The following is a 22,544-nucleotide window of genomic DNA, read 5'->3' as shown; positions in this document are numbered from 1 at the left end:
AGGCTGTGGGAGTGCAGGTTTAACTCAGAGTACCGAGCCAACAGAACAAAACAGCTTGTTAGTGTGACGGCTGCAGGAAGAGTTTAAAACTCTCCTGAGAGCCCACATCGACCAAAAAAAAAAAAAAAAAACTCTCAGATGCAGATTTTGTGAAGCACAAACTTTGCTTAGCTGTCTTGCCTGCAGCTTAATACTTCAGGTGGACCAACTCTGCTGTGTTGTTTTTTTTTTTTTTTTATCATGTTCTCTTTTTTGACTCAAACTGGGGCATTTTTTATTTAGTGCCACCACTTTCCTCAGTTGTTGTGTTCACTTGCTTCATGGATTCCTCCAGTGTGAATCTCGAGGAATTCAGGGGCGGAGTGCTTCTGAGGACAAGAAGCAGGAGGAGCTGAAGTCCAATATGGGCTTTGGCAACAAAGTTTGGAAAAGGGAAAAGACCTGAACACATGCAACATGAACACTGCTGATTAATATTGGTTTATATCATTACATCTCTACATGTCACCACAAATGACACACTCATTTCAGGATTTGAGATTAAACAATGGCAAAAAGATCTCTTTGACCTACAACAGTATATCTTAAGGATTTTTTTATTGTCTTTAGAACAAAACTATGAATGAAAGTCATTGATAGTTAACTCAATCCTATGCCATTCTGACACAAGAGTAGCACATTTTCTTTCCAACTAAACACTTTACCAGATGATTCCACCAGCTGAAGTTGTGCTCAGCGGTGAAATCAGAAGGTTGTGTTAGGCTGCATCCTGGGCCATAATGATACCGTTTTAACTAAGCTTTACCCACATTTTTGTTTGCATTTTCCTGTTTTGGTTTTCGCTATAAGTCAAAACATTTGAACAATGTTGGACAGGGTTAGGGTTGGTTGCTTCACGTCATACTTGTTAAATAGGAACCTCTCTGTATCCAAGTGTTGAAATACATTGATTAGAGAATGACACAGCAAAGTTTTTTTTTTTCCAAGATGTTTTTAATGGTCATCAGTTAAAACATGACGACAATTCATTAAGAACTGACAACTTGTGAAGGCCAGATCTCCCCAGGACTACAGCCCTGGGTTTGTCACATTAAAAAAAAAATAATAATAAATAAAAATACAAAAAGTTAATAAATGACAATAACACTGGTCTACTTTACAGTGACACAGCATTTCTGACTTTGGTGTGACAAACATGAAAAACCATCAAAAATTATAAATACATGCTGTGCAACTTGACAACCTGGGAACAATTTTGAAACAAATGTGGGCTTTGTGGTCACTTTTTAAGGTTTAATGATATAAACCAACGTAAACTGGAATATAGAAAAGCCACGTTGCTGTTTTCAGCTCTTTTCCAAACTGTGTTTGGAAAATTCATGCTAGATTCAAGCTCCTCCTGCTGTTTATCAGACTTTCTATAAGAGGACCTCTGCCCCTGAATTCCTGAAAATTCACAATGAAGGAATCCATAAAGCGAGTGAACACAACATTTGTGGAAAAAAGTGATGGCACAAACCCAAAATTAACTTGCTCTGAAACAAAAACAGAATTTGATAAGAAACATAATAAAATCCACCACATTGGTCTAAGTTAATTATTTAGCTGCATGCAAAAAGCTAAGCAACGTTTGTTCTATCCTGCCCACCATACTGCTGTGAAGTGTATTTCTGGGGAAGGGGAGAGAGAGGAGGCTTAAAAAAAAAAAAAAAAAATCAAAATCAAAATCAAAGTTGCCAAATGCCTTTCCGGACACACAATTTGACATGTTTCTCATGCTACAACCAAAACCAAATGGCCTGAGAGAAAAAGAATAAAAAAGATAATTTTATGCACATATGGAGAAAAAGTTTATGAGACTAAGGCAAAAAAATCGTCTGTATGCAAATAAACAAGCTTTTCAGTGGGTGAAGTTTGTGATAGAAATATGAATCAACCAGATATCATACAGCAGTACACATGTACAGATCCTGGAAAAGCTCTAATTTAGTAGCACGTCGTATATAAAGTACTGAAACACTTTTTTAAATACTGGTACTAGCAGCACCACTATAAACAACGATGTGATTCTTTAGTTTTGAGCTGTAGAGAAATCTTTATGGTCTCTCTCCTTTATGTGTCAACATGTGTCTTTTCAGGAGTGAGCGGAGGATAAATGTTTTATCACAGGTGGTGCAGCTGTATGGTTTCTCTCCTGTATGGATCATCATGTGTGTTTTCAGGTGTGAGTGGCGGATAAATGTTTTATCACAGGTGGTGCAGCTGTATGGTCTCTCCCCTGTATGCGTCATCATATGTGCTTTCAGGTGTGAGGTACAGGTATATGTTTTATCACAGGTGGTGCAGCTGTATGGTCTCTCCCCTGTATGTATCATCATGTGTCTTTTCAAGTTGCCTTTGAAAGAGAAAACCTTCCCACAAGTGCTACAGGAAAAAAGCTTTGTGTGGATTCTAACATGCTCTTTAAACACTGAAAGAACTTTGAATCCTTTCCCACAAACTCTGCATCTGAGGAACTCTTTGCCAGTGTGGTTTCCCGGGTAAGTTTGCAACTTCTTCATGTCGGAAAACTCTTTACTGCAGCTATCATGTTCGGGAGCTCTGCTTTGTTGTTGTGGCTCAGTGCTCTGAGCTGATCCTGCACTCCCACAGCTGGATGGTTTGGAACCTTCACTCTCAGCAACGCGATGGCTGTGAAAGCGAAGCCGTCTCTCACTGTTTGAAACTCCAGAGCCCTCTCCATCAGCTTCAGATTGAGTCATTTTAAATGAGATATTGCCTACAGGCTCTTCTTCTTCTGCACTCCAAGTCTGGCAAAGCTCTGAATGCTGAGACTGATGGTCACTGTGGTCACTTCCATCAGGAGTCAACCTGAAGACATCCTCCTCCTCCTGCACTAAAGGCTGCTCTCTTTCTCTACCGGTGCAGAGTTCCTTCTGTTCCTCTTTAATCTGTGGGACCTCTAGACCCAGACTGGAGTTGTCCTCCAGCTTGCAGTGCTGCTTGTCAAGGAGAGGCTCCTGCTTACACACAGGTGGCTGTGGATGATCTGTGGAGAGAAAAAGGTGAAGGAACATGAGGAACCCCGACCATGTATTGAGTGGATAAAGGAACAGATTTCTTCAAAAAGGTCGGCATTTCTGTTATAAATCCTTTTTTGATTGGTTTTATGTAATATTCTAATATTTTGAGATACTGTATTTTTTTATTTTCATGAACTGTGAGTCATAATCATCAAAATAAATACAAAAAGGCTTGAAATATTTCACTTTAATGAAACTAAAACCAAAGTTTCACATTTTGAATTTTCACATGTTGAAAAAACCACTGGCGGTTCTGGGGCAACGTAGTCTCATGAAACGTCGTTGAAAGTTGTCAAATCAGACACATCGCTGATAAACATTGGGATTATGGGTAATGTAGTGCTTCTCCGTGATATGATATCGCAAGTAAAATGTGTTTTCTTAAAATAAAGTTGATGTTATACGGGACTTGTGGACACATGCCATCGTTTCACAACCTCATTGCTCGTGGTAAGTCTGCCTTGGATGGTTACAACGTTATAGCTAATAATCAGATCTTTTTTTCAGAATATCGATTAAATTTGCACTTCCGGGATCTATGAACCACCACCCACAGCGTGACATCTTTGAAGCCAAGAATCCGGGAGTCCACCAGGACAGGGATCCTAATCGACTTTCAGTGGACACTGTTTGCGTGGTGACCGCACGTAACTAAAACAGGTTCCGTGCGAGGAGCACGCAATGCGATATTAAGAGGTCGTGCTCATTTCACGGATTTCTGTGAGATCCGGTTGCAAGATCCGCTGCCCTTCATCCAAAAGCCCACACTTCCCTCCCCAGATTTCCATGGTGACAGAGAGGAAAATACTTCCGAGCGGAAGCTACATGAGCGACAGCGATAGCAGCGTCCATAACAACAACCATAGCAACGATAGAAACCTGAAAGAATCTTCGGAATAACTAACAAAGTAAACATCATATACATTAACTGAACAAAGATTTTGGGAATAAAATGCACATGTCACGCTAGAAATGTTATCAAAACGCATTTGAATGCATAAACTATCTTAAAATCTTGCATTTTCCACTGAGAATAAAAGGAATGTCCGCCATTTATTTTGTTTTCACAGAAAGACCAGCCTGCAGCGCATAGGTCACGTGATCACAACGTGGATTATAGACGAATTATAGTGCAATACTTTTCGTAGGAATTTGTACGAATATTGAATGAGAGCAGCCTGTCTGGGGAGGGGCCAACAGGGGCCAGTGCCCCCGCAGCACTGAGTCTGGACCCTGCTGTTCCGCCCTCCCCCTTCGAACAAAGAGTATAAATTGTGAAATTAGAATATCATGGAAAGGGTTAAAAAAAAAAAAAAAAAAAAAAAAAAAAAAAAAAAAAAACATTCCATGATATTCTATTTTTTTTTTTTTTTTTAGATTCACCTATACTCTTAATATTGTCGTAGGAAAAGGGGACCGTTGTGATTTCTTACAATAGAACATTTTACAGACCTATTCTGTGTAGTCTGATCTCCGGTTTCAGGACGACGTCCAGCAGTCTGCGCTGCCGCTCGATCTCCTCCTCGTACACAAGTAAAGTCTGTTCAAACACTCCACATATCTCCTCAGCAGCCGCAGTCAGTCGCTGGTTCACAAACGTCCTCAAAGTTTGGACTGAAGACATTTCTGCTGAGTTAGACATGCGGTAGGCTATTTTTCAGAAAGCGAAGAACGAGCCAACTCCTGCAACGACACGAATGTTTGTGTACTTCCGCCGGAATATCTACAATGTGAAGGCACAGGAAACGCTCCGACTACTTCTTCTTCTTCCTCTTCTTCGTCTTCTTTGGTGTTTAACGGCAGTTGGTATCCTTATGTTGCATTACTGCCTCCTACTGTACTTATTCAATATTTCTTCGTCATCACAATCTTCATATTAATCCGGTCTCTTTTAGAAACTCAAATACCATCCCTCTACCCTCTTCTCCTTCCATACTTTCAATCAAATCCTTCATGTTTATTTCCAACCTTCCCATCTTTTGAAGGCCTCTCATCATTTTCCTTCTTTCTTCCTCATATTTCCCACACTGAATCATGACATGATCTACTGTCTCCCTCTCCCCACAAACGCTCCGACTGTTTTTCCGACTGGTGAATTAACTTTGTCAGTTCCCCAAACTGGCCTGGAAATCATTAAAGAAATAAACTGTATATGTAATAAACCCTCTCTAAATGAGAATGACCATCAAAAGCTTTTAATTTTGCAGTCCTCATTAGATAACATTTACATTTCCAAAGCCAATGGTGGATATATTAGATGGAGAGCGAAGTGGATAGAAGAGGGTGAGAGCATATTTTCGTAGACTGGAAAAAGAGAGACAACCATGGAATGCAATAACTAAAAGACGATCAGGAGTGCACAGATCCTGCTCTGATTTCAAAGGAAATTTTGCAGTTCCAAGTTTCCTGGGAACTAGGAGGGAACTTCTTCCCTTCATTGTCTTTCCTGTAACTTATATTTCATCATGCAAATTAGAATCACAGTCAGATAAACTTTATTGATTCCTGAGGGGAGATGGGCTCAGTCAAATTTTCTTCACAATATGTCAAAACATTTGAACAATTTTTGACAGGGTTAGGTTTGGCTGCTTCACATCATACTTGTTAAATAGGAACCTCTCTGTATCCAAGTCATCGTCTTTTCTTTAACCATTACTAGATGTTGAAATACACTGATGAGAGAATGAGACAGAAAAAGTTTGTTTTTTCTAGATGTTTTTAATGGTCATCAGTTAAAACATGACAACAATTCATTAAGAACTGACAACATGTGAAGGCCAGATCTCCCAAGGACTGCAGCCTTGGTTTTTTCACTTAAAAAAAAAAAAGAAAAAAAAAAAGAAGTTGATAAATGACAATAACACTGGTCTACTTTGCAGTAATACAGCATTTCTGACTTTGGAGTGACAAACGTGAAAAAAACAAAAAATATGGGACTAAGGCAAAAAATCGTCTGCATGCAAATAAACAAGCTCCTCAGTGGAATAAGTTTGTGATAGAAATATGAATCAATCAGATATCATACAGCAGTACACATGTAGAGATCCTGGAAAAGCTCTAATTTAGTAGCACGTCGTATATAAAGTACTGAAACACTTTTTTAAATACTGGTACTAGCAGCACCACTATAAACAGCGATGTGATTCTTTAGTTTTGAGCTGTAGAGAAATCTTTATGGTCTCTCTCCTTTATGTGTCAACATGTGTCTTTTCAGGAGTGAGTGGAGGATAAATGTTTTATCACAGGTGGTGCAGCTGTATGGTTTCTCTCCTGTATGCGTCATCATGTGTGCTTTCAGGTGTGAGTGGCGGATAAATGTTTTATCACAGGTGGTGCAGCTGTATGGTCTCTCCCCTGTATGCGTCATCATGTGTCTTTTCAAGTTGCCTTTGAAAGAGAAAACCTTCTCACAAGTGCTACAGGAAAAAGGCTTTGTGTGGGTTCTAACATGCTCTTTAAACACTGAAAGAACTTTGAATCCTTTCCCACAAACTCTGCATCTGAGGAGCTTTTTGCCAGTGTGGTTTCCCGGTTTGCAACTTCTTCATGTCGAGAAAATACTCTTTACTGCAGCTATCAATCTCGGGAGCTCTGCTTTGTTGTTGTGGCTCAGTGCTCTGAGCTGATCCTGCGCTCCCACAGCTGGATGGTTTGGAACCTTCACTCTCAGCAACACGATGGCTGTGAGAGCGAAACCGTCTCTCACTGTTTGAAACTCCAGAGCCCTCTCCATCAGCTTCAGATTGAGTCAATTTAAATGAGATATTGCCTACAGGCTCTTCTTCTTCTGCACTCCAAGTCTGGCAAAGCTCTGAATGCTGAGACTGATGGTCACTGTGGTCACTTCCATCAGGAGTCAACCTGAAGACATCCTCCTCCTCCTGCACTAAAGGCTGCTCTCTTTCTCTACTGGTGCAGAGTTCGTCCTGTTCCTCTTTAATCTGTGGGACCTCTAGACTCAGACTGGAGTTGTCCTCCAGCTTGCAGTGCTGCTCGTCAAGGAGAAGCTCCAGCTTACACACAGGTGGCTGTGGATGATCTGTGGAGAGAAAAAGGTGAAGGAACATGAGGAACCCCAACCATGTATTGAGTGCATAAAGGAACAGATTTCTTCAGAAAGGTCGGCATTTCTGTGTTATAAATCCTTTCTGGGGCAACGTAGTCTCATGAAACATAGTTGAAAGTTGTCAAATCAGACACGTCACTGATAAACATTGGGATTATGGGTAATGTAGTGCTTCTCCGTGATATGATATCGCAAATAAAACGCGTTTTCTTAAAATAAAGTTGATGTTATACGGGACTTGTGGACACATGCCATCGTTTCACAACCTCATTGCTCGTGGTAAGTCTGCCTTGGATGGTTACAACGTTATGGCTAATAATCAGATCTTTTTTTCAGAAAATCGATTAAATTTGCACTTCCGGGATCTATGAACCACCACCCACAGCGTGACGTCTTTGAAGCCGAGAATCCGGGAGTCCACCAGGACAGGGATCCTAATCGACTTTCAGTGGACACTGTTTGCGTGGTGACCGCACGTAACTAAAACAGGTTCCGTGCGAGGAACACGCAATGCGATATTAAGAGGTCGTGCTCATTTCACGGATTTCTGTGAGATCAGGTTGCAAGATCCGCTGCCCTTCATCCAAAAGCCCACACTTCCCTCCCCAGATTTCCACGGTGACAGAGAGGAAAATACTTCCGAGCAGGAGCTACATGAGCGACAGCGATAACAGCGTCCATAACAACAACCATAGCAACGATAGAAACCTGAAAGAATCTTCGGAATAACTAACAAAGTAAACATCATATACATTAACTGAACGAAGATTTTGGGAATAAAATGCACATCAAAACGCATTTGAATGCATAAACTATCTTAAAATCTTGCATTTTCCACTGAGAATAAAAGGAATGTCCGCCATTTATTTTGTTTTCACAGAAAGACCAGCCAGCAGCGCATAGGTCACGTGATCACAACGTGGATTATAGACGAATTATAGTGCAATACGTTTCGTAGGAATTTGTACGAATATTGAATGAGAACAGCCTGTCTGGGGAGTATAGGTAGGTAGGTATAAATTATGAAATTAGAATATCATGGAAAGGTTAATAAAAAAAATAAAAAAAATCCATGATATTCTGTTTTTTTTTTTTTTTTTAGATGCACCTATACTCTTAATATTGTCGTAGGAAAAGGGGACAGTTGGGATTTCTCACAGTAGAACATTTTACACACCTGCTCTGTGTAGTCTGATCTCCGGTTTCAGGACGATGTCCAGCAGTCTGCGCTGCCGCTCGATCTCCTCCTAGTACACAAGTAAAGTCTGTTCAAACACTCCACATATCTCCTCAGCAGCTGCAGTCAGTCGCTGGTTCACAAACGTCCTCAAGGTTTGGACTGCAGACATTTCTGCTGAGTTAGACATGCGGTAGGCTATTTTTCAGAAAGCGAAGAACGAGCCAACTCCTGCAACGACACGAATGTTTATGTAATTCGCCGGAATATCTACAGTGTGAAGGCACAGGAAACGCTCCGACTACTTCTTCTTCGTCTTCTTTGGTGTTTAACGGCAGTTGGTATCCTTATGTTGCATTACTGCCTCCTACTGTACTTATTCAATATTTCTTCGTCATCACAATCTTCATATTAATCCGGTCTCCTTTAGAAACTCAAATACCATCCCTCTCCCCTCTTCTCCCTCCATACTTTCAATCAAATCCTTCATGTTTATTTCCAACCTTCCCATTTTTTGAAGGCCTCTCATCATTTTCCTTCTTTCCTCCTCATATTTCCCACACTGAATCATGACATGATCTACTGTCTCCCTCTCCCCACAAACGCTCCGACTGTTTTTCCGATTGGTGAATTAACTTTGTCAGTTCCCCAGACTGGCCTGGAAACCATTAAAGAAATAAACTGTATATGTAATAAACCCTCTCTAAATGAGAATGACCATCAAAAGTTTTTAATTTTGCAGTCCTCATTAGATAACATTTACATTTCCAAAGCCAATGGTGCATATATTAGATGGAGAGCGAAGTGGATAGAAGAGGGTGAAAGCATATTTTCGTAGACTAGAAAAAGAGAGACAACCATGGAATGCAATAACTAAAAGACGATCAGGAGTGCACAGATCCTGCTCTGATTTCAAAGGAAATTTTGCAGTTCCAAGTTTCCTGGGAACTAGGAGGGAACTTCTTAGTAAGTTCCCTTCATTGTCTTTCCTGTAACTTATATTTCATCATGCAAATTAGAATCACAGTCAGATAAACTTTATTGATTCCTGAGGGGAGATGGGCTCAGTCAAATTTTCTTCACGATAAGTCAAAACATTTGAACAATTTTTGACAGGGTTAGGGTTGGCTGCTTCACATCATACTTGTTAAATAGGAACCTCTCTGTATCCAAGTCATCGTCTTTTCTTTAACCATTACTAGATGATGAAATACACTGATGAGAGAATGAGGCAGAAAAAGTTTTTTTTTTTTTTTTCTAGATGTTTTTAATGGTCATCAGTTAAAACATGACAACAATTCATTAAGAACTGACAACTTGTGAAGGCCAGATCTCCTCAGGACTGCAGCCCTGTTTATTTCACTTAAAAAAAAAAAAAATACTTGAAGTTAATAAATGACAATAACACTGGTCTACTTTGCAGTGATACAGCCTTCCTGACTTTGGTGTGACAAATGTGAAAAAAAAACAATAAAAAATATAAACACATGCTGTGCAACTTGACAACCTGGGAACAATTTTGAAAAAATGTGGGCTTTGTGGTCACTTTTTAAGGTTTAATGATATAAACCAACGTAAACTGGAATATAGAAAAGCCATGTTGCTGTTTTCAGCTCTTTTCCAAACTGTGTTTTGAAAATTCATGCTAGATTCAAGCTCCCCCTGCTGTTTATCAGACTTTCGAAAAGAGGAGCTCTGCCCCTGAATTGCTGAAAATTCACAATGAAGGAATCCATAAAGCAAGTGAACACAACATCTGTGGAAAAAAGTGATGGCACAAACCCAAAATTAACTTGCTCTGAAACATAAACAGAATTTGATAAGAAACATAATAAAATCCACCACATTGGTCTAAGTTAATTATTAAAGCTGCAGGCAAAAAGCTAAGCAAAGTTTTTTCTATCCTGCCCACCATACTGCTGTGAAGTGTATTTTTGGGGAAGGTGAGAGAGAGAAGGCTTAAAAAAAAAAAAAAAAAAAAAAAAAAAAAAAAAATCAAAATCATAATCAATGTTGCCAAATGCCTTTCCGGACACAGAACTTGACATGTTTCTCATGCTACAACCAAAACCAAATGGCCTGAGAGAAAAGGAAAAATAATAATAATAATAATAATTCTGTCTATATGTGGAAAAAGTTTATGAGACTAAGGCAAAAAAAAATCGTCTGTGTGCAAATAAACAACCTTCTCAGTGGAATAAGTTTTTGAGAGAAATATGAATAAACCAGATATCATACAGCAGTACACACATCACACATGTACAGACTCTGGAAAAGCTCTAATTTAGTAGCACGTCGTATATAAAGTACTGAAACATTTTTTTAAATACTGGTACTAGCAGCACCACTATAAACAGCGATGTGATTCTTTAGTTTTGAGCTGTAGAGAAATCTTTATGATGTCTCTCCTTTATGTGTCAACATGTGTCTTTTCAGGTGTGAGTGCCAGACAAATTTTTTATCACAGGTGGTGCAGCTGTATGGTTTCTCTCCTGTATGTATCCTTGTGTGTCTTATCAGATCTGATCGGTTGATAAATTTTTTCTCACAGGTGGTGCAGCTGTATGGTTTCTCTCCTGTATGTATCAACATGTGAATTTTCAGGTGTAAGGAGCAGGTAAATGTGTTATCACAGGTGGTGCAGCTGTATGGTCTCTTCACTGTATGTATCGAGTTGTGTCTTTGCAGGTCTGAGCGGCAGACAAATTTTTTCTCACAGGTGGTGCAGCTGTATGGTTTCTCTCCTGTATGTATCAACATGTGTCTTTTCAGGTGTGAGGGACAGGTAAATTTTTTATCACAGGTGGTGCAGCTGTATGGTCTCTCTCCTGTATGTATCCTCATGTGTTTTTTCAAGTTGCCTTTGAAAGAGAAAACCTTCCCACAAGTGCCACAGGAAAAAGGCTTTGTGTGGATTCCAGTGTGGATTTTTAACAAGTAGCTGGAAGTAAATCTCTTTCTGCACAAAAGACATTTGTGAGGTTTCTCCCCTGTGTGTGTTTTGCGATGTCTGGCGAAACCTGAATAGCACCTAAACTCCTTCCCACATCGGATACAGATGTAAGGTTTCTCACCTGTGTGGATTCTAAAATGCTCTTCAAACACTGAAAGAACTTTGAATCCTTTCCCACAAACTCTGCATCTGAGGAACTCTTTGCTAGTGTGGTTTCCCGGGTAAGTCTGCAACTTCTTCATGTCAGAAAACTCTTTACTGCAGCTATCAAGCTCGGGAGCTCTGCTTTGTTGTTGTGGCTCAGTGCTCTGAGCTGATCCTGCGCTCCCACAGCTGGATGGTTTGGAACCTTCACTCTCAGCAACGCGATGGCTGTGAGAGCGAAACCGTCTCTCACTGTTTGAAACTCCGGAGCCCTCTCCATCAGCTTCAGATTGAGTCAATTTAAATGAGATATTGCCTACAGGCTCTTCTTCTTCTGCACTCCAAGTCTGGCAAAGCTCTGAATGCTGAGACTGATGGTCACTGTGGTCACTTCCATCAGGAGTCAACCTGAAGACATCCTCCTCCTCCTGCACTAAAGGCTGCTCTCTTTCTCTACCAGTGCAGAGTTCGTCCTGTTCCTCTTTAATCTGTGGGACCTCTAGACTCAGACTGGAGTTGTCCTCCAGCTTGCAGTGCTGCTCGTCAAGGAGAGGCTCCTGCTTACACACAGGTGGCTGTGGATGATCTGTGGAGAGAAAAAGGTGAAGGAACATGAGGAACCCCGACCATGTATTGAGTGCACCATCTATCTACACTATATTACCAAAAGTATTCGCTCACCTGCCTTTACTCATACTATGAACTGAAGTGCCATCCCATTCCTAACCCATAGAGTTCAATATGATGTCAGTCCACCTTTTGCAGCTATTACAGCTTCAACTCTACTGGGAAGACTGTCCACAAGGTTGAGGAGAGTGTTTATAGGAATTTTTGACCATTCTTCCAAAAGCGCATTGGTGAGGTCACACACTGATGTTGGTCGAGAAGGCCTGGCTCTCAGTCTCCGCTCTAATTCATCCCAAAGGTGTTCTATCGGGTTCAGGTCAGGACTCTGTGCAGGCCAGTCAAGTTCATCCACACCAGACTCTGTCATCCATGTCTTTATGGACCTTGCTTTGTGCACTGGTGCACAGTCATGTTGGAAGAGGAAGGGGCCCGCTCAGGGACGGTTTTTGCTATGGGCAATGTGGGCAACCGCCCAGGGCGCAATCTACTTGGGGGCGCACAAGCGCCGTCCAAAAAGAAAAAAGTGCGTCCGCAAAAAAAAAAAAAAAAAAATCGTTTCTACACTAATATCGCTCATTTCCATGTCAAGTTGGTTGGTGCGCCCCTACTATCACGTCAACTTGCTGCTGAGAGTCATGTATACAGGTCGTGTGTGTCAGAAGAAAAGGCAAGGGGGAGGGGGGCGCGGGGGATCAATTTGCGACTGCAGAGGCTGTGCGCAGGTTGTGAGTCTCAGGAAAAGCAAAGGGGAGGGGGGCGGGGGGCGAGGGATAGACTAACCTCTGATATGAAAGATCCCAGGCCAAACAACACAAACTGCTGCTTCCAAATAAATTGTATTTCATTCATAAAATTAATATAGACCCCTTATAGCTACATGTAATTTATTGGGTTATGTGAAAATGCCAAACAACAACAACAACAAAAAGTCATGGACAAAAGGCCAAAAAAAACATCAGGTGCCCAGTTCAGAAAGAGAAGGAGAGAAGGAGAGGAGAAACGTTCAAAAGATAAAGGTATGCAAGTCTCTATGCATGACGTTAATTGTGCATGTAATGAAACAGTAGCCTATACCCTATTTATTAGCCTCTTGCTAATATGTTGCCACTTAGCCACAGAAGTTTTTTTTTATTTATTTATTTTTTTGGTTTTTAGTTTTGCTGAACTAGCAACTATTAGCCTAGAATTTTAGGCATCATGTCATGGAATTAATTTCACCCATAGGCTAGTTTGTGTTTGCAACACAACAAGTGCAAGTTCACATTGGCCTGTTAGTCTGTGGATTTGGTAAACAATACGTCCTGACTGTGGAATTTTTCATTTTTTTTTTGCTATACGTGGGTCTATGGTAACCTAAATAACTTCCTATACACTGACATGACATTTTGTAAGCTATATGTGATATAGCTTTATGAGTAATTTCTAGTGTGTTATTCTTAGTTAATAGGATGTTAACAAATGATAGGCCTGATGTGGTGGGGGTGGGGGACGGTTCGCCCAGGGCGCAAAACTAGCCAGGACCGCCTCTGGGCCCGCTCCAAACTGTTCCCACAAGGTTGGGAGCATGGAATTGTCCAAAATGTTTTGGTATCCTGAAGCATTCAAAGTTCCTTTCACTGGAACTAAGGGGTCAAGCCCAGCTCCTGAAAAACAACCCCACACCATAATTCCTCCTCCACCAAATTTCACAGTCGGCACAATGCAGTCTGAAATGTACCGTTCTCCTGGCAACCTCCAAACCCAGACTCGTCCATCAGATTGCCAGATGGAAAAGCGTGATTCATCACTCCAGAGAACGCGTCTCCACTGCTCTAGAGGCCAGTGGCGGCGTGCTTTACACCATTGCATCCGACGCTTTGCATTGCACTTGGTGATGTGTGGCTTGGCTGCAGCTGCTCGGCCATGGAAACCCATTCCATGAAGCTCTCTGCGTACTGTACTTGGGCTAATCTGAAGGTCACATGAAGTTTGTAGCTCTGTAGCAATTGACTGTGCAGAAAGTCGGCGACCTCTTTGCACTATGCGCTTCAGCATCCGCTGACCCCTCTCCGTCACTTTACGTGGCCTACCACTTCGTGGCTGAGTTGCTGTTGTTCCCAAACGCTTCCATTTTGTTATAATAGAGCTGACAGTTGACTGTGGAATATTTAGGAGCGAGGAAATTTCACGACTGGATTTGTTGCACAGGTGGCATCCTATGACAGTTCCACGCTGGAATTCACTGAGCTCCTGAGAGCGGCCCATTCTTTCACAAATGTCTTGTTTCACAGTCTGCATGCCTGAGTGCTTGATTTTATACACCTGTGGCCAGGCCAAGTGATTAGGACACCTGATTCTGATCATTTGAATGGGTGAGCGAATACTTTAGGTAATATAGTGTATCTATCTATCTATATATATGTATATCTATGTATCTATATCTATATATATATCTATATATCTATATCTATCTATCTATCTATATATATATATATATATATATATATATATATACACACATACAGTACAGGCCAAAAGTTTGGACACACCTTCTCAATCAATGCATTTTCTTTATTTTCATGACTATTTACATTGTAGATTCTCACTGAAGGAAGCAAAACTATGAATGAACACGTGGAGTTATGTACTTAACAAAAAAAGGTGAAATAACTGAAAACATGTTTTATATTCTAGTTTCTTCAAAATAGCCACCCTTTGCTCTGATTACTGCTTTGCACACTCCTGGCATTCTCTCGATGAGCTTCAGGCTACGTTTACACGTACACGGGTATTTTTAAAAACGGCGACATTTCCCTTCGTTTGTGCCCTTCGTTTACACGCAAACGGCGAATTCGCCTCTGAAAACGATTCTTTCTAAAAACTCCGGCAAAAGTGGAGATTTAGGAAAACTCCTGTTTCGCGTTTGCATGTAAACTGAGAAAAACGGAGGAATACAGAGTTTCAGGCAGCCGGCGTCACATTATGCGCCAAAAGTGCGCACAACGTTTACATTTGGCTATGGTGATCATAGACATGATATACGTAAATTATGTCTATAATGGTGATGATCATGGATGCATTCACAGCAGCAGTCACATTTCTGTCCATATGTTTGCATTTTCTATTACAGCAGCTTTTTTATATAGAGGAGCAGAGATGAATGAGGGCTCGGAGGTCAGTCTCCTCCCTCCAACACAGAGAGCCAGCCAGCGGCACCGCCAGCATCGCTTGGGTCCAACCTGGGTGGACTGCTGTCGGGTTTGGCTTCTGATTGGCTTGCATGGTTTTCTCCTTCCTACCCCGCCGCCCATAGGCTTGGGGTTGTTATGATGGCGCTCAACGGCGTATTTATGCGGGTTGATATAAACGGAAACTTTTTTGAAAACGATGCTGTGTGCACGCTGTTATTTTGGAAAACGGAGGGAGGGAAATATTCGTTTCTCAAAATACCCGACTACGTGTAAACGTAGCCTCAAGAGGTAGTCACCTGAAATGGTTTTCACTTCACAGGTGTGCCTTATCAGGGTTAATTAGTGGAATTTCTTGCTTTATCAATGGGGTTGGGACCATCAGTTGTGTTGTGCAGAAGTCAGGTTACTACACAGCCGACAGCCCTATTGGACAACTGTTAAAATTCATGTTATGGCAAGAACCAGTCAGCCAACTAAAGAAAAACGAGTGGCCATCATTACTTTAAGAAATGAAGGTCAGTCAGTCCGGAAAATTGCAAAAACTTTAAATGTGTCCCCAAGTGGAGTTGCAAAAACCATCAAGCGCTACAACAAAACTGGCAGACATGAGGACCGACACAGGAAAGGAAGACCAAGAGTCACCTCTGCTTCTGAGGACAAGTTCATCCGAGTCACCAGCCTCAGAAATCGCAAGTTAACAGCAGCTCAGATCAAAGACCAGATAAATGCCACACAGAGTTCTAGCAGCAGACCCATCTCTAGAACAACTGTTAAGAGGAGACTGCGCCAATCAGGCCTTCATGGTCAAAGAGCTGCTAGGAAACCACTGCTAAGGAGAGGCAACAAGCAGAAGAGATTTGTTTGGGCCAAGAAACACAAGGAATGGACATTAGACCAGTGGAAATCTGTGCTTTGGTCTGATGAGTCCAAATTTGAGATCTTTGGTTCCAACCGCCGTGTCTTTGTGAGACGCAGAAAAGGTGAACGGATGGATTCCACATGCCTGGTTCCCACTGTGAAGCATGGAGGAGGAGGTGTGATGGTGTGGGGGTGTTTTGCTGGTGACACTGTTGGGGATTTATTCAAAATTGAAGGCACACTGAACCAGCATGGCTACCACAGCATCCTGCAGCGACATGCCATCCCATCCGGTTTGCATTTAGTTGGACGATCATTTATTTTTCAACAGGACAATGACCCCAAACACACCTCCAGGCTGTGTAAGGGCTATTTGACCAAGAAGGAGAGTGATGGAGTGCTGCGGCAGATGACCTGGCCTCCACAGTCACCGGACCTGAACCCAATCGAGATGGTTTGGGGTGAGCTGGACCGCAGAGTGAAGGCAAAGGGGCCAACAAGTGCTAAACACCTCTGGGAACTCCTTCAAGACTGTTGGAAAACCATTTCAGGTGACTACCTCTTGAAGCTCATGGAGAGAATGCCAAGAGTGTGCAAAACAGTAATCAGAGCAAAGGGTGGCTATTTTGAAGAAACTAGAATATAAAACATGTTTTCAGTTATTTCACCTTTTTTTGTTAAGTACATAACTCCACATGTGTTCATTCATAGTTTTGATGCCTTCAGTTAGAATCTACAATGTAAATAGTCATGAGAATACGACTGATCAGCACAGCGTGCAGACAAAAATTAGCCTACTTCCAGCTGGCAGAATTCTTGGTGGCAGGCAAGCGGAGTGCAGTGTTTGCATACGGCAGAGCTCAAATCGAAATGTGTCTACGAGGGGTCTGTAAGGTATGTCACATGTAAATGTATGAAATAAAGAGCATAATAAATTAGCTTTGAGTGCAGACTTTTCACCATCAACTTGCTGTGAATAACGTTAGCTACAATACGACTTTTGTTTGCTAGATCTGTTTGTTAGCAGCTATGTATAGCTAATGTTAGCTAGCTAGCCTTCTTGCCTATTTAATATTGGAGCCTAGTCCAAAAGAAAGAGATGGGACATTCACTGATTTTGTCAGCTAGTAGGTCTCAAACCGGAGGAAAATGTTCGGCTAACGTTATGCCCATGTCCCATCTAGGTCCAAGGGTTAGGGTTAGGCCTTCACCAATGTTTATTTTGGGGATTATTGTCGAATTTGGTCATACATTTTGAACCTAACCATGTATCCATTTCTAGCCTGTCCCGCAAAGGTCTACCCTGAGTAGCCCACAGCTCCACAGCTGGACCCACATACCCCGAGTCTAGCCCACAACTCCACAGCTGGACCCACATACCCCAAGTCTAGCCCACAGCTCGACCTGACCGTCCACATAAATGTGAGTGAAAGAAAGATGAAATACACCATGTTATTTGTTTAAAGAGAAGCAATACTAACAACACTATCACAAAACATCAATACATTCAGGTGATTTATATTCTATTCTATCTTTCATAATGTGGTGATGTTATTCTTCTTATTATTAGCCCTAGACTGACAGCAAGGACAAACATAGCCTGATTTGCAAGGAAGAGACAGAGCAGATTCCAGAAAATGTGAGTGATATAATATAATAATGTGATAACGTTCTTCTTGTAATGCTCTTCTAATTAGAGGACAGACAGCAAGGACAGACAAGTAGCCGGTTGCTGGAGGAAAGAGAGACCAGAGAAGAGACAGGGAGAGACAGCAGATTCCAGAAAGGAATATACCGAAAAGGACATTGAGCCCAACAGGACAATCAAACTTAGCCTATAATTTGGGCCAATCCCAATTCACCCCTTAACCCTACCACTTGCCCCTACCCCTCCGTTTTGCGCGTTCACGCATAGGGGTAGGGATGTCCCAATTCTTGTTGAGGTGGAGGGGGAGGGTGGAGTGCTAGGGCTATATAGCCCTCCAAACTGAGTTTTTTCAGAGGCACACTCCAAAGCGAGTGCTACGAGAAATCTCCCACACTTCTCACACAATTAACACAAAAATCAATAAAGTAAGCGATTGTTTGTTTGACATTACACCACTACACCAGCTGGCTAGCATGTTGTGTGGCTAACGTTGGGCTAACTACAACAAAACTACGGTCTATCATTCATACCTCAAGCTGATTCACCGGCGCTCCCAGCTGTCGAATTAAACAATAAGCCCCGAGAAGCCGTGGGTTACAGTGATTTTACAACGGCTGAGGGGCGTTCTTATCGGCGGCACGACGCGCAGCGGAAACATCTCCTTACATTCTTCCGATTTGCTATAGACAACCGCAAAAAGATGCCAGTAGCCCACGCAAGAGAGATTACCACAGCTGAAGACGTCATTTTGAGATTGAGATTTCCCGGCAAAAAAAAAAAAAAAAATTGTCGCGTCTGTTAACAACGTTACTGATGACTAATGATGACGTTTCCGATGATGAAGGGTTGTCCCATTTCATAGGGGAGTATTTCAACCCCTACCCCTTGTAACTTTGCTGCAAAGGGGCAAGTGGCACTCGAAAAAGAGGGGTAGGGGTAGGGGTGAAAATAAGAAATGGGATTGGCCCTTTGAATCATGTCTAATCTATCTACATATGCTCTTCATTTGGAAAAATCTGATTACAATAGGTATATAAGTAAGTTGAAGCTCACATATGATCATGAGACTCTCACATTGCCAGACCCATATAATCTTGATGATGGATGATACGCTGCAGATCCAGAAAAGTGGCCTCCTGTCCAATATTTTGACATTCACAACTATTTGATCAACACCACAGGCCCTTGTACTGGTGAAGCTATGCGTGCATATAAGTCACTGGAGGCTTACAATTACTACATCTATGGCCATGTCCACCACATCAGACAGCTTGATGTGCCAGAAAATAGTCCTGTTGTTTTCATCGCTGCTGCAGTAGCGATGAGAGTCAGTGAGGCACCACACAAACCATGGGTTTGCGTTAATAAAAATGGCTGCATTGTGGCAACCCACGGTACTTGTGCAGCAGGACTAGAAGCATGTAGTCACATTGCTGCTGCTGCGCCAGAGACGTCAGCACTGAAGAAGTGTCATGCACTGATGTTAAGTGCCAGTGGGAAAAATATGACATTAAAGCATAGAAAGCTGTATTGCTGAGAATGCTGATTTTTCACACCCACAACATGGCAAGGCTTTGATGCACAAACAGAGAAAACGCAGGGAAATGCCAGAGTTATCCTGTCAGGAGCAACGGCAAGCCCTTGCAGAGCCGAGAAAGATACTGCCCACTGCATCAGTTTTAGCCAGGGACAGCAGTGACACTGACACTGTGTCAGAATCTGAGGATGCTGTCGACCATCCACAGATCCCATATAGACTGGCAAGATGAACCAGTGCTGATGCTTGCTCACCACAGGATATCATCAATGCCGCCATCCCCACCAAGGAGCAGATTCACAACCTGTCCAAAGCAACAGTTGCACAGTCCCAATCAAGCCTTTGGAGTGCTCAGAGGACAGGAAGAGAGACTGCCAGCAATATCCACCGAGTTGCTAATCCAAAGACCAATGCTGCCTCAGCTCTACGGACCATCATACAGTTTGACACCAGGAGCATCTCCCACATTCCCTCGGTAAGATGGGGTACTGAACACTGCGAGGGATGAGTTTTGTAAGCACATGACCACACTACACAGCAACTTTGTTCTGAAACGCTCAGGCCTTGTCACCTATGAGCCCTACTCCTTCCTTGCTGCATGTCCACCTGTGACAGTCATGGAGAAGCAGTTCTGGAAATAAAGTGTCCATACAAGTACAAGGACCTGTCTCCTGTTGAGATTCTTAATATCCAAGACTCTACTTTCTGCTTGGATAGCCACGGAGAACTCAAAAAGTTCTCACAAACCAATATTACGACCAGGTGCAAGCACAAATGCTTGTCACCAACAGTAAACACTGCAACTTTGTCATCTGGACAGAGATTGGCCTTCTCATCCTCATCGTGGAACGAGATGAAGTATGTATTTCACAGTTGATGGACCAAACCAAGGTGTTTGTGGTGTGGAAGGAAAATACACATTTTAGGCGGCTCAGACTTCCTGATTGATTCAGACTTGCTAATTGACAGGCCTATCCTGTCGTCTGGGCCTGGCCTTTAATCCTGTGGGCATGCACATGAACACTTATCATGTCTTTTGTTCCCATTCGGTACCACATCCTACCTGACCACTGCCTTACAATACCTTGATCACTGTCTTACAATACCTTCCCTCACCTTTTGTTCTCTGCCTATTTACATACCGTCTGTACTCACTGTATATAAGTCTTCCCCTGACATTGCTCTTGGTCAGCTCACCGTACCAGATACCCTCTGTGTCGGTCAGTTCACCAGTGTGCCGGTATACTTCAATAAACTCACACCATTACAGCAAACTCCTAGATTGGACTACAGGGTTTTTCTTCAACAGTGGAAAGACATCTCATCCCTGAACTGCTGAAGAAAACTGAATCAGCTGAACATCATGAAGTTGAAAACATTTGTACTTGTGGAAGACTGGAGTTTGGAAAGACCATACGCTGCTCTAATCCAAACTGCAGTGTTAAACTCTACCACTATGAGTGTGTTGACATGGAAAGAAAGAGACAACAGTGGCTATGTGACCTGTGTAATGTAGACATATGCTATGGTTTGATGCTTAGCAATAATAAGTAAAATACATTAATCAGAAGTAATGCATTTATTAATCCATAGGACGGCCATGCTTAAGTAATAAAGTTTGCTGTGAGAACACTGTGCATAACAGGATACTGTAGAGACAGTGGAAAAGTACTGAAGATATGCAATAGACAGAGATGTGCAAAAATAACCACATAATAGAAATACCTGAGAGGAACAGGAAAGTGATGTTCTTAGAAGACCTGGTTTACCCCATATATGGTAAAGAGACCCCTGAGGGGTATAGAGACAGGATGTGTTGTGTTGTGCTCTGTGCTGTGTTGTGCTCAGAGAATGGGAGTCATGGTAGGTGGATGACAACTGAAGTTTAACAGCTGCAGGTGGGGAGCAACAGGAATGCAAGCACATCGAGGCAGAGAATGGAGTCAGATCAACGGACCAATCCTGGAGAAGAACACACTCACATGTTGATGCAACATTGTTTAGTATATCAGACTGGGTCAGGGAAAGATAGTCAGTCAGACTTTGTGAACTGACACACTGTGTTGTTGGTCAGGGATAGGAAGATCGAGACCCAGAACTCTGTATACTTTATTCATCTACGGCTAAATAAACTGATATTTTGAGACCAAATATCTTCTTCTATTGCTTCATTAAAGAACATGCAGGACTCAGCTCACACATAGATGAAAGATTGCTGGTAGACTGAGCGTGACGTCCAACAGTAAATAGATAGCTTGACATACTGGTAAATAAGACACTATCACCCTCTAGTACAGGTTTAGTTTCTGTGATTTTACTTCCATTGATTTTCTAATAAAAAACACCTCTGTGACTATGTGGGCTTAAAAAGAAAGGGACAACAGTGGCTATGTGACTTATGTAAATAGATAGCTTGACACACCGGTAAACGAGGCACTATAACCCTCTAGCAAATGTTCATTTTTTGTGATTACACTGCCATGGATGTTCTAATGAAAACTGTACCACTATGGCTGTGTGGGCTTAAAAAGAAAGGGACAACAGTGGCTATGTGTGACTGACCTTTGTAATAAGATAGCTTGTTGAAATACTAGTAAATGAGGCATTAGCACCCTCTACCAAAGGTTTATTTATTTTTTATTTTTTTTTACTTCCAGTTGGACCTTGCTCAGTTAATGAATGATAAAAGACAAGACAACTTTTTGTGCTCAATGTTTATATTGTGTAGCTCATAGATTATTATCTTTGTAGTCCCTGGGCAAGGGTAACAATACAACATAATAGCCAACCGTTACAGTACACATTAAAACGAATGGTTTACATCCAATTCAAATCTTTGGGGGAAAAAATGAAATGTGATAGATGTAAGGCCTATTATATATTATCAAATTTTTGACTATGCACCTGGACTCATAATATTGTCGTAGGAAAAGGGGACAGTTGGGATTTCTTACAATAGAACATTTTACAGACCTATTCGGTGTAGTCTGATCTCCGGTTTCAGGACGACGTCCAGCAGTCTGCGCTGACGCTCGATCTCCTCCTCGTACACAAGTAAAGTCTGTTCAAACACTCCACATATCTCCTCAGCAGCCGCAGTCAGTCGCTGGTTCACAAACGTCCTCAAGGTTTGGACTGAAGACATTTCTGCTGAGTTAGACATGCGGTAGGCTATTTTTCAGAAAGCGAAGAACGAGCCAACTCCTGCAACGACACGAATGTTTGTGTACTTACGCCGGAATATCTACAGTGTTACACCACAGGAAACGCTCCGACTACTA

General features: G+C 41.9%; 1 protein-coding gene across 7 annotated transcripts; it reads right to left on the bottom strand.

The window, feature by feature from the left end:
• Nucleotides 1-983: 983 nt before the first annotated feature.
• On the bottom strand, nucleotides 984-22,521 carry LOC115365144 (gastrula zinc finger protein XlCGF57.1-like). Of its 7 annotated transcripts, XM_030059966.1 has the most exons (5): nucleotides 22,237-22,521; nucleotides 11,077-12,009; nucleotides 10,919-10,992; nucleotides 6,286-6,453; nucleotides 984-2,378 (listed from the first exon to the last, which is right to left on the bottom strand). In XM_030059966.1, exons 1-5 carry the CDS (start codon nucleotides 22,424-22,426, stop codon nucleotides 2,097-2,099), a joined length of 1,647 nt encoding a protein of 548 aa, XP_029915826.1. In that variant the 5' UTR covers nucleotides 22,427-22,521; the 3' UTR covers nucleotides 984-2,096. The 7 variants fall into 7 exon arrangements, with proteins under 7 accessions (XP_029915826.1, XP_029915825.1, XP_029915827.1 ...); XM_030059965.1 differs by having other exon boundaries at nucleotides 10,919-12,009; XM_030059967.1 differs by lacking the exon at nucleotides 10,919-10,992 and having other exon boundaries at nucleotides 6,286-6,457; nucleotides 11,085-12,009.
• Between the last annotated feature and the right edge of the window lie 23 nt (nucleotides 22,522-22,544).

This window comes from Myripristis murdjan, chromosome 9 (assembly GCF_902150065.1).
Source record: "Myripristis murdjan chromosome 9, fMyrMur1.1, whole genome shotgun sequence".
Lineage (NCBI taxonomy): Eukaryota > Metazoa > Chordata > Actinopteri > Holocentriformes > Holocentridae > Myripristis > Myripristis murdjan.
The sequence above is the reverse complement of the archived record's forward strand: the minus strand, read 5'-3'. Positions and strand labels throughout refer to the sequence as shown.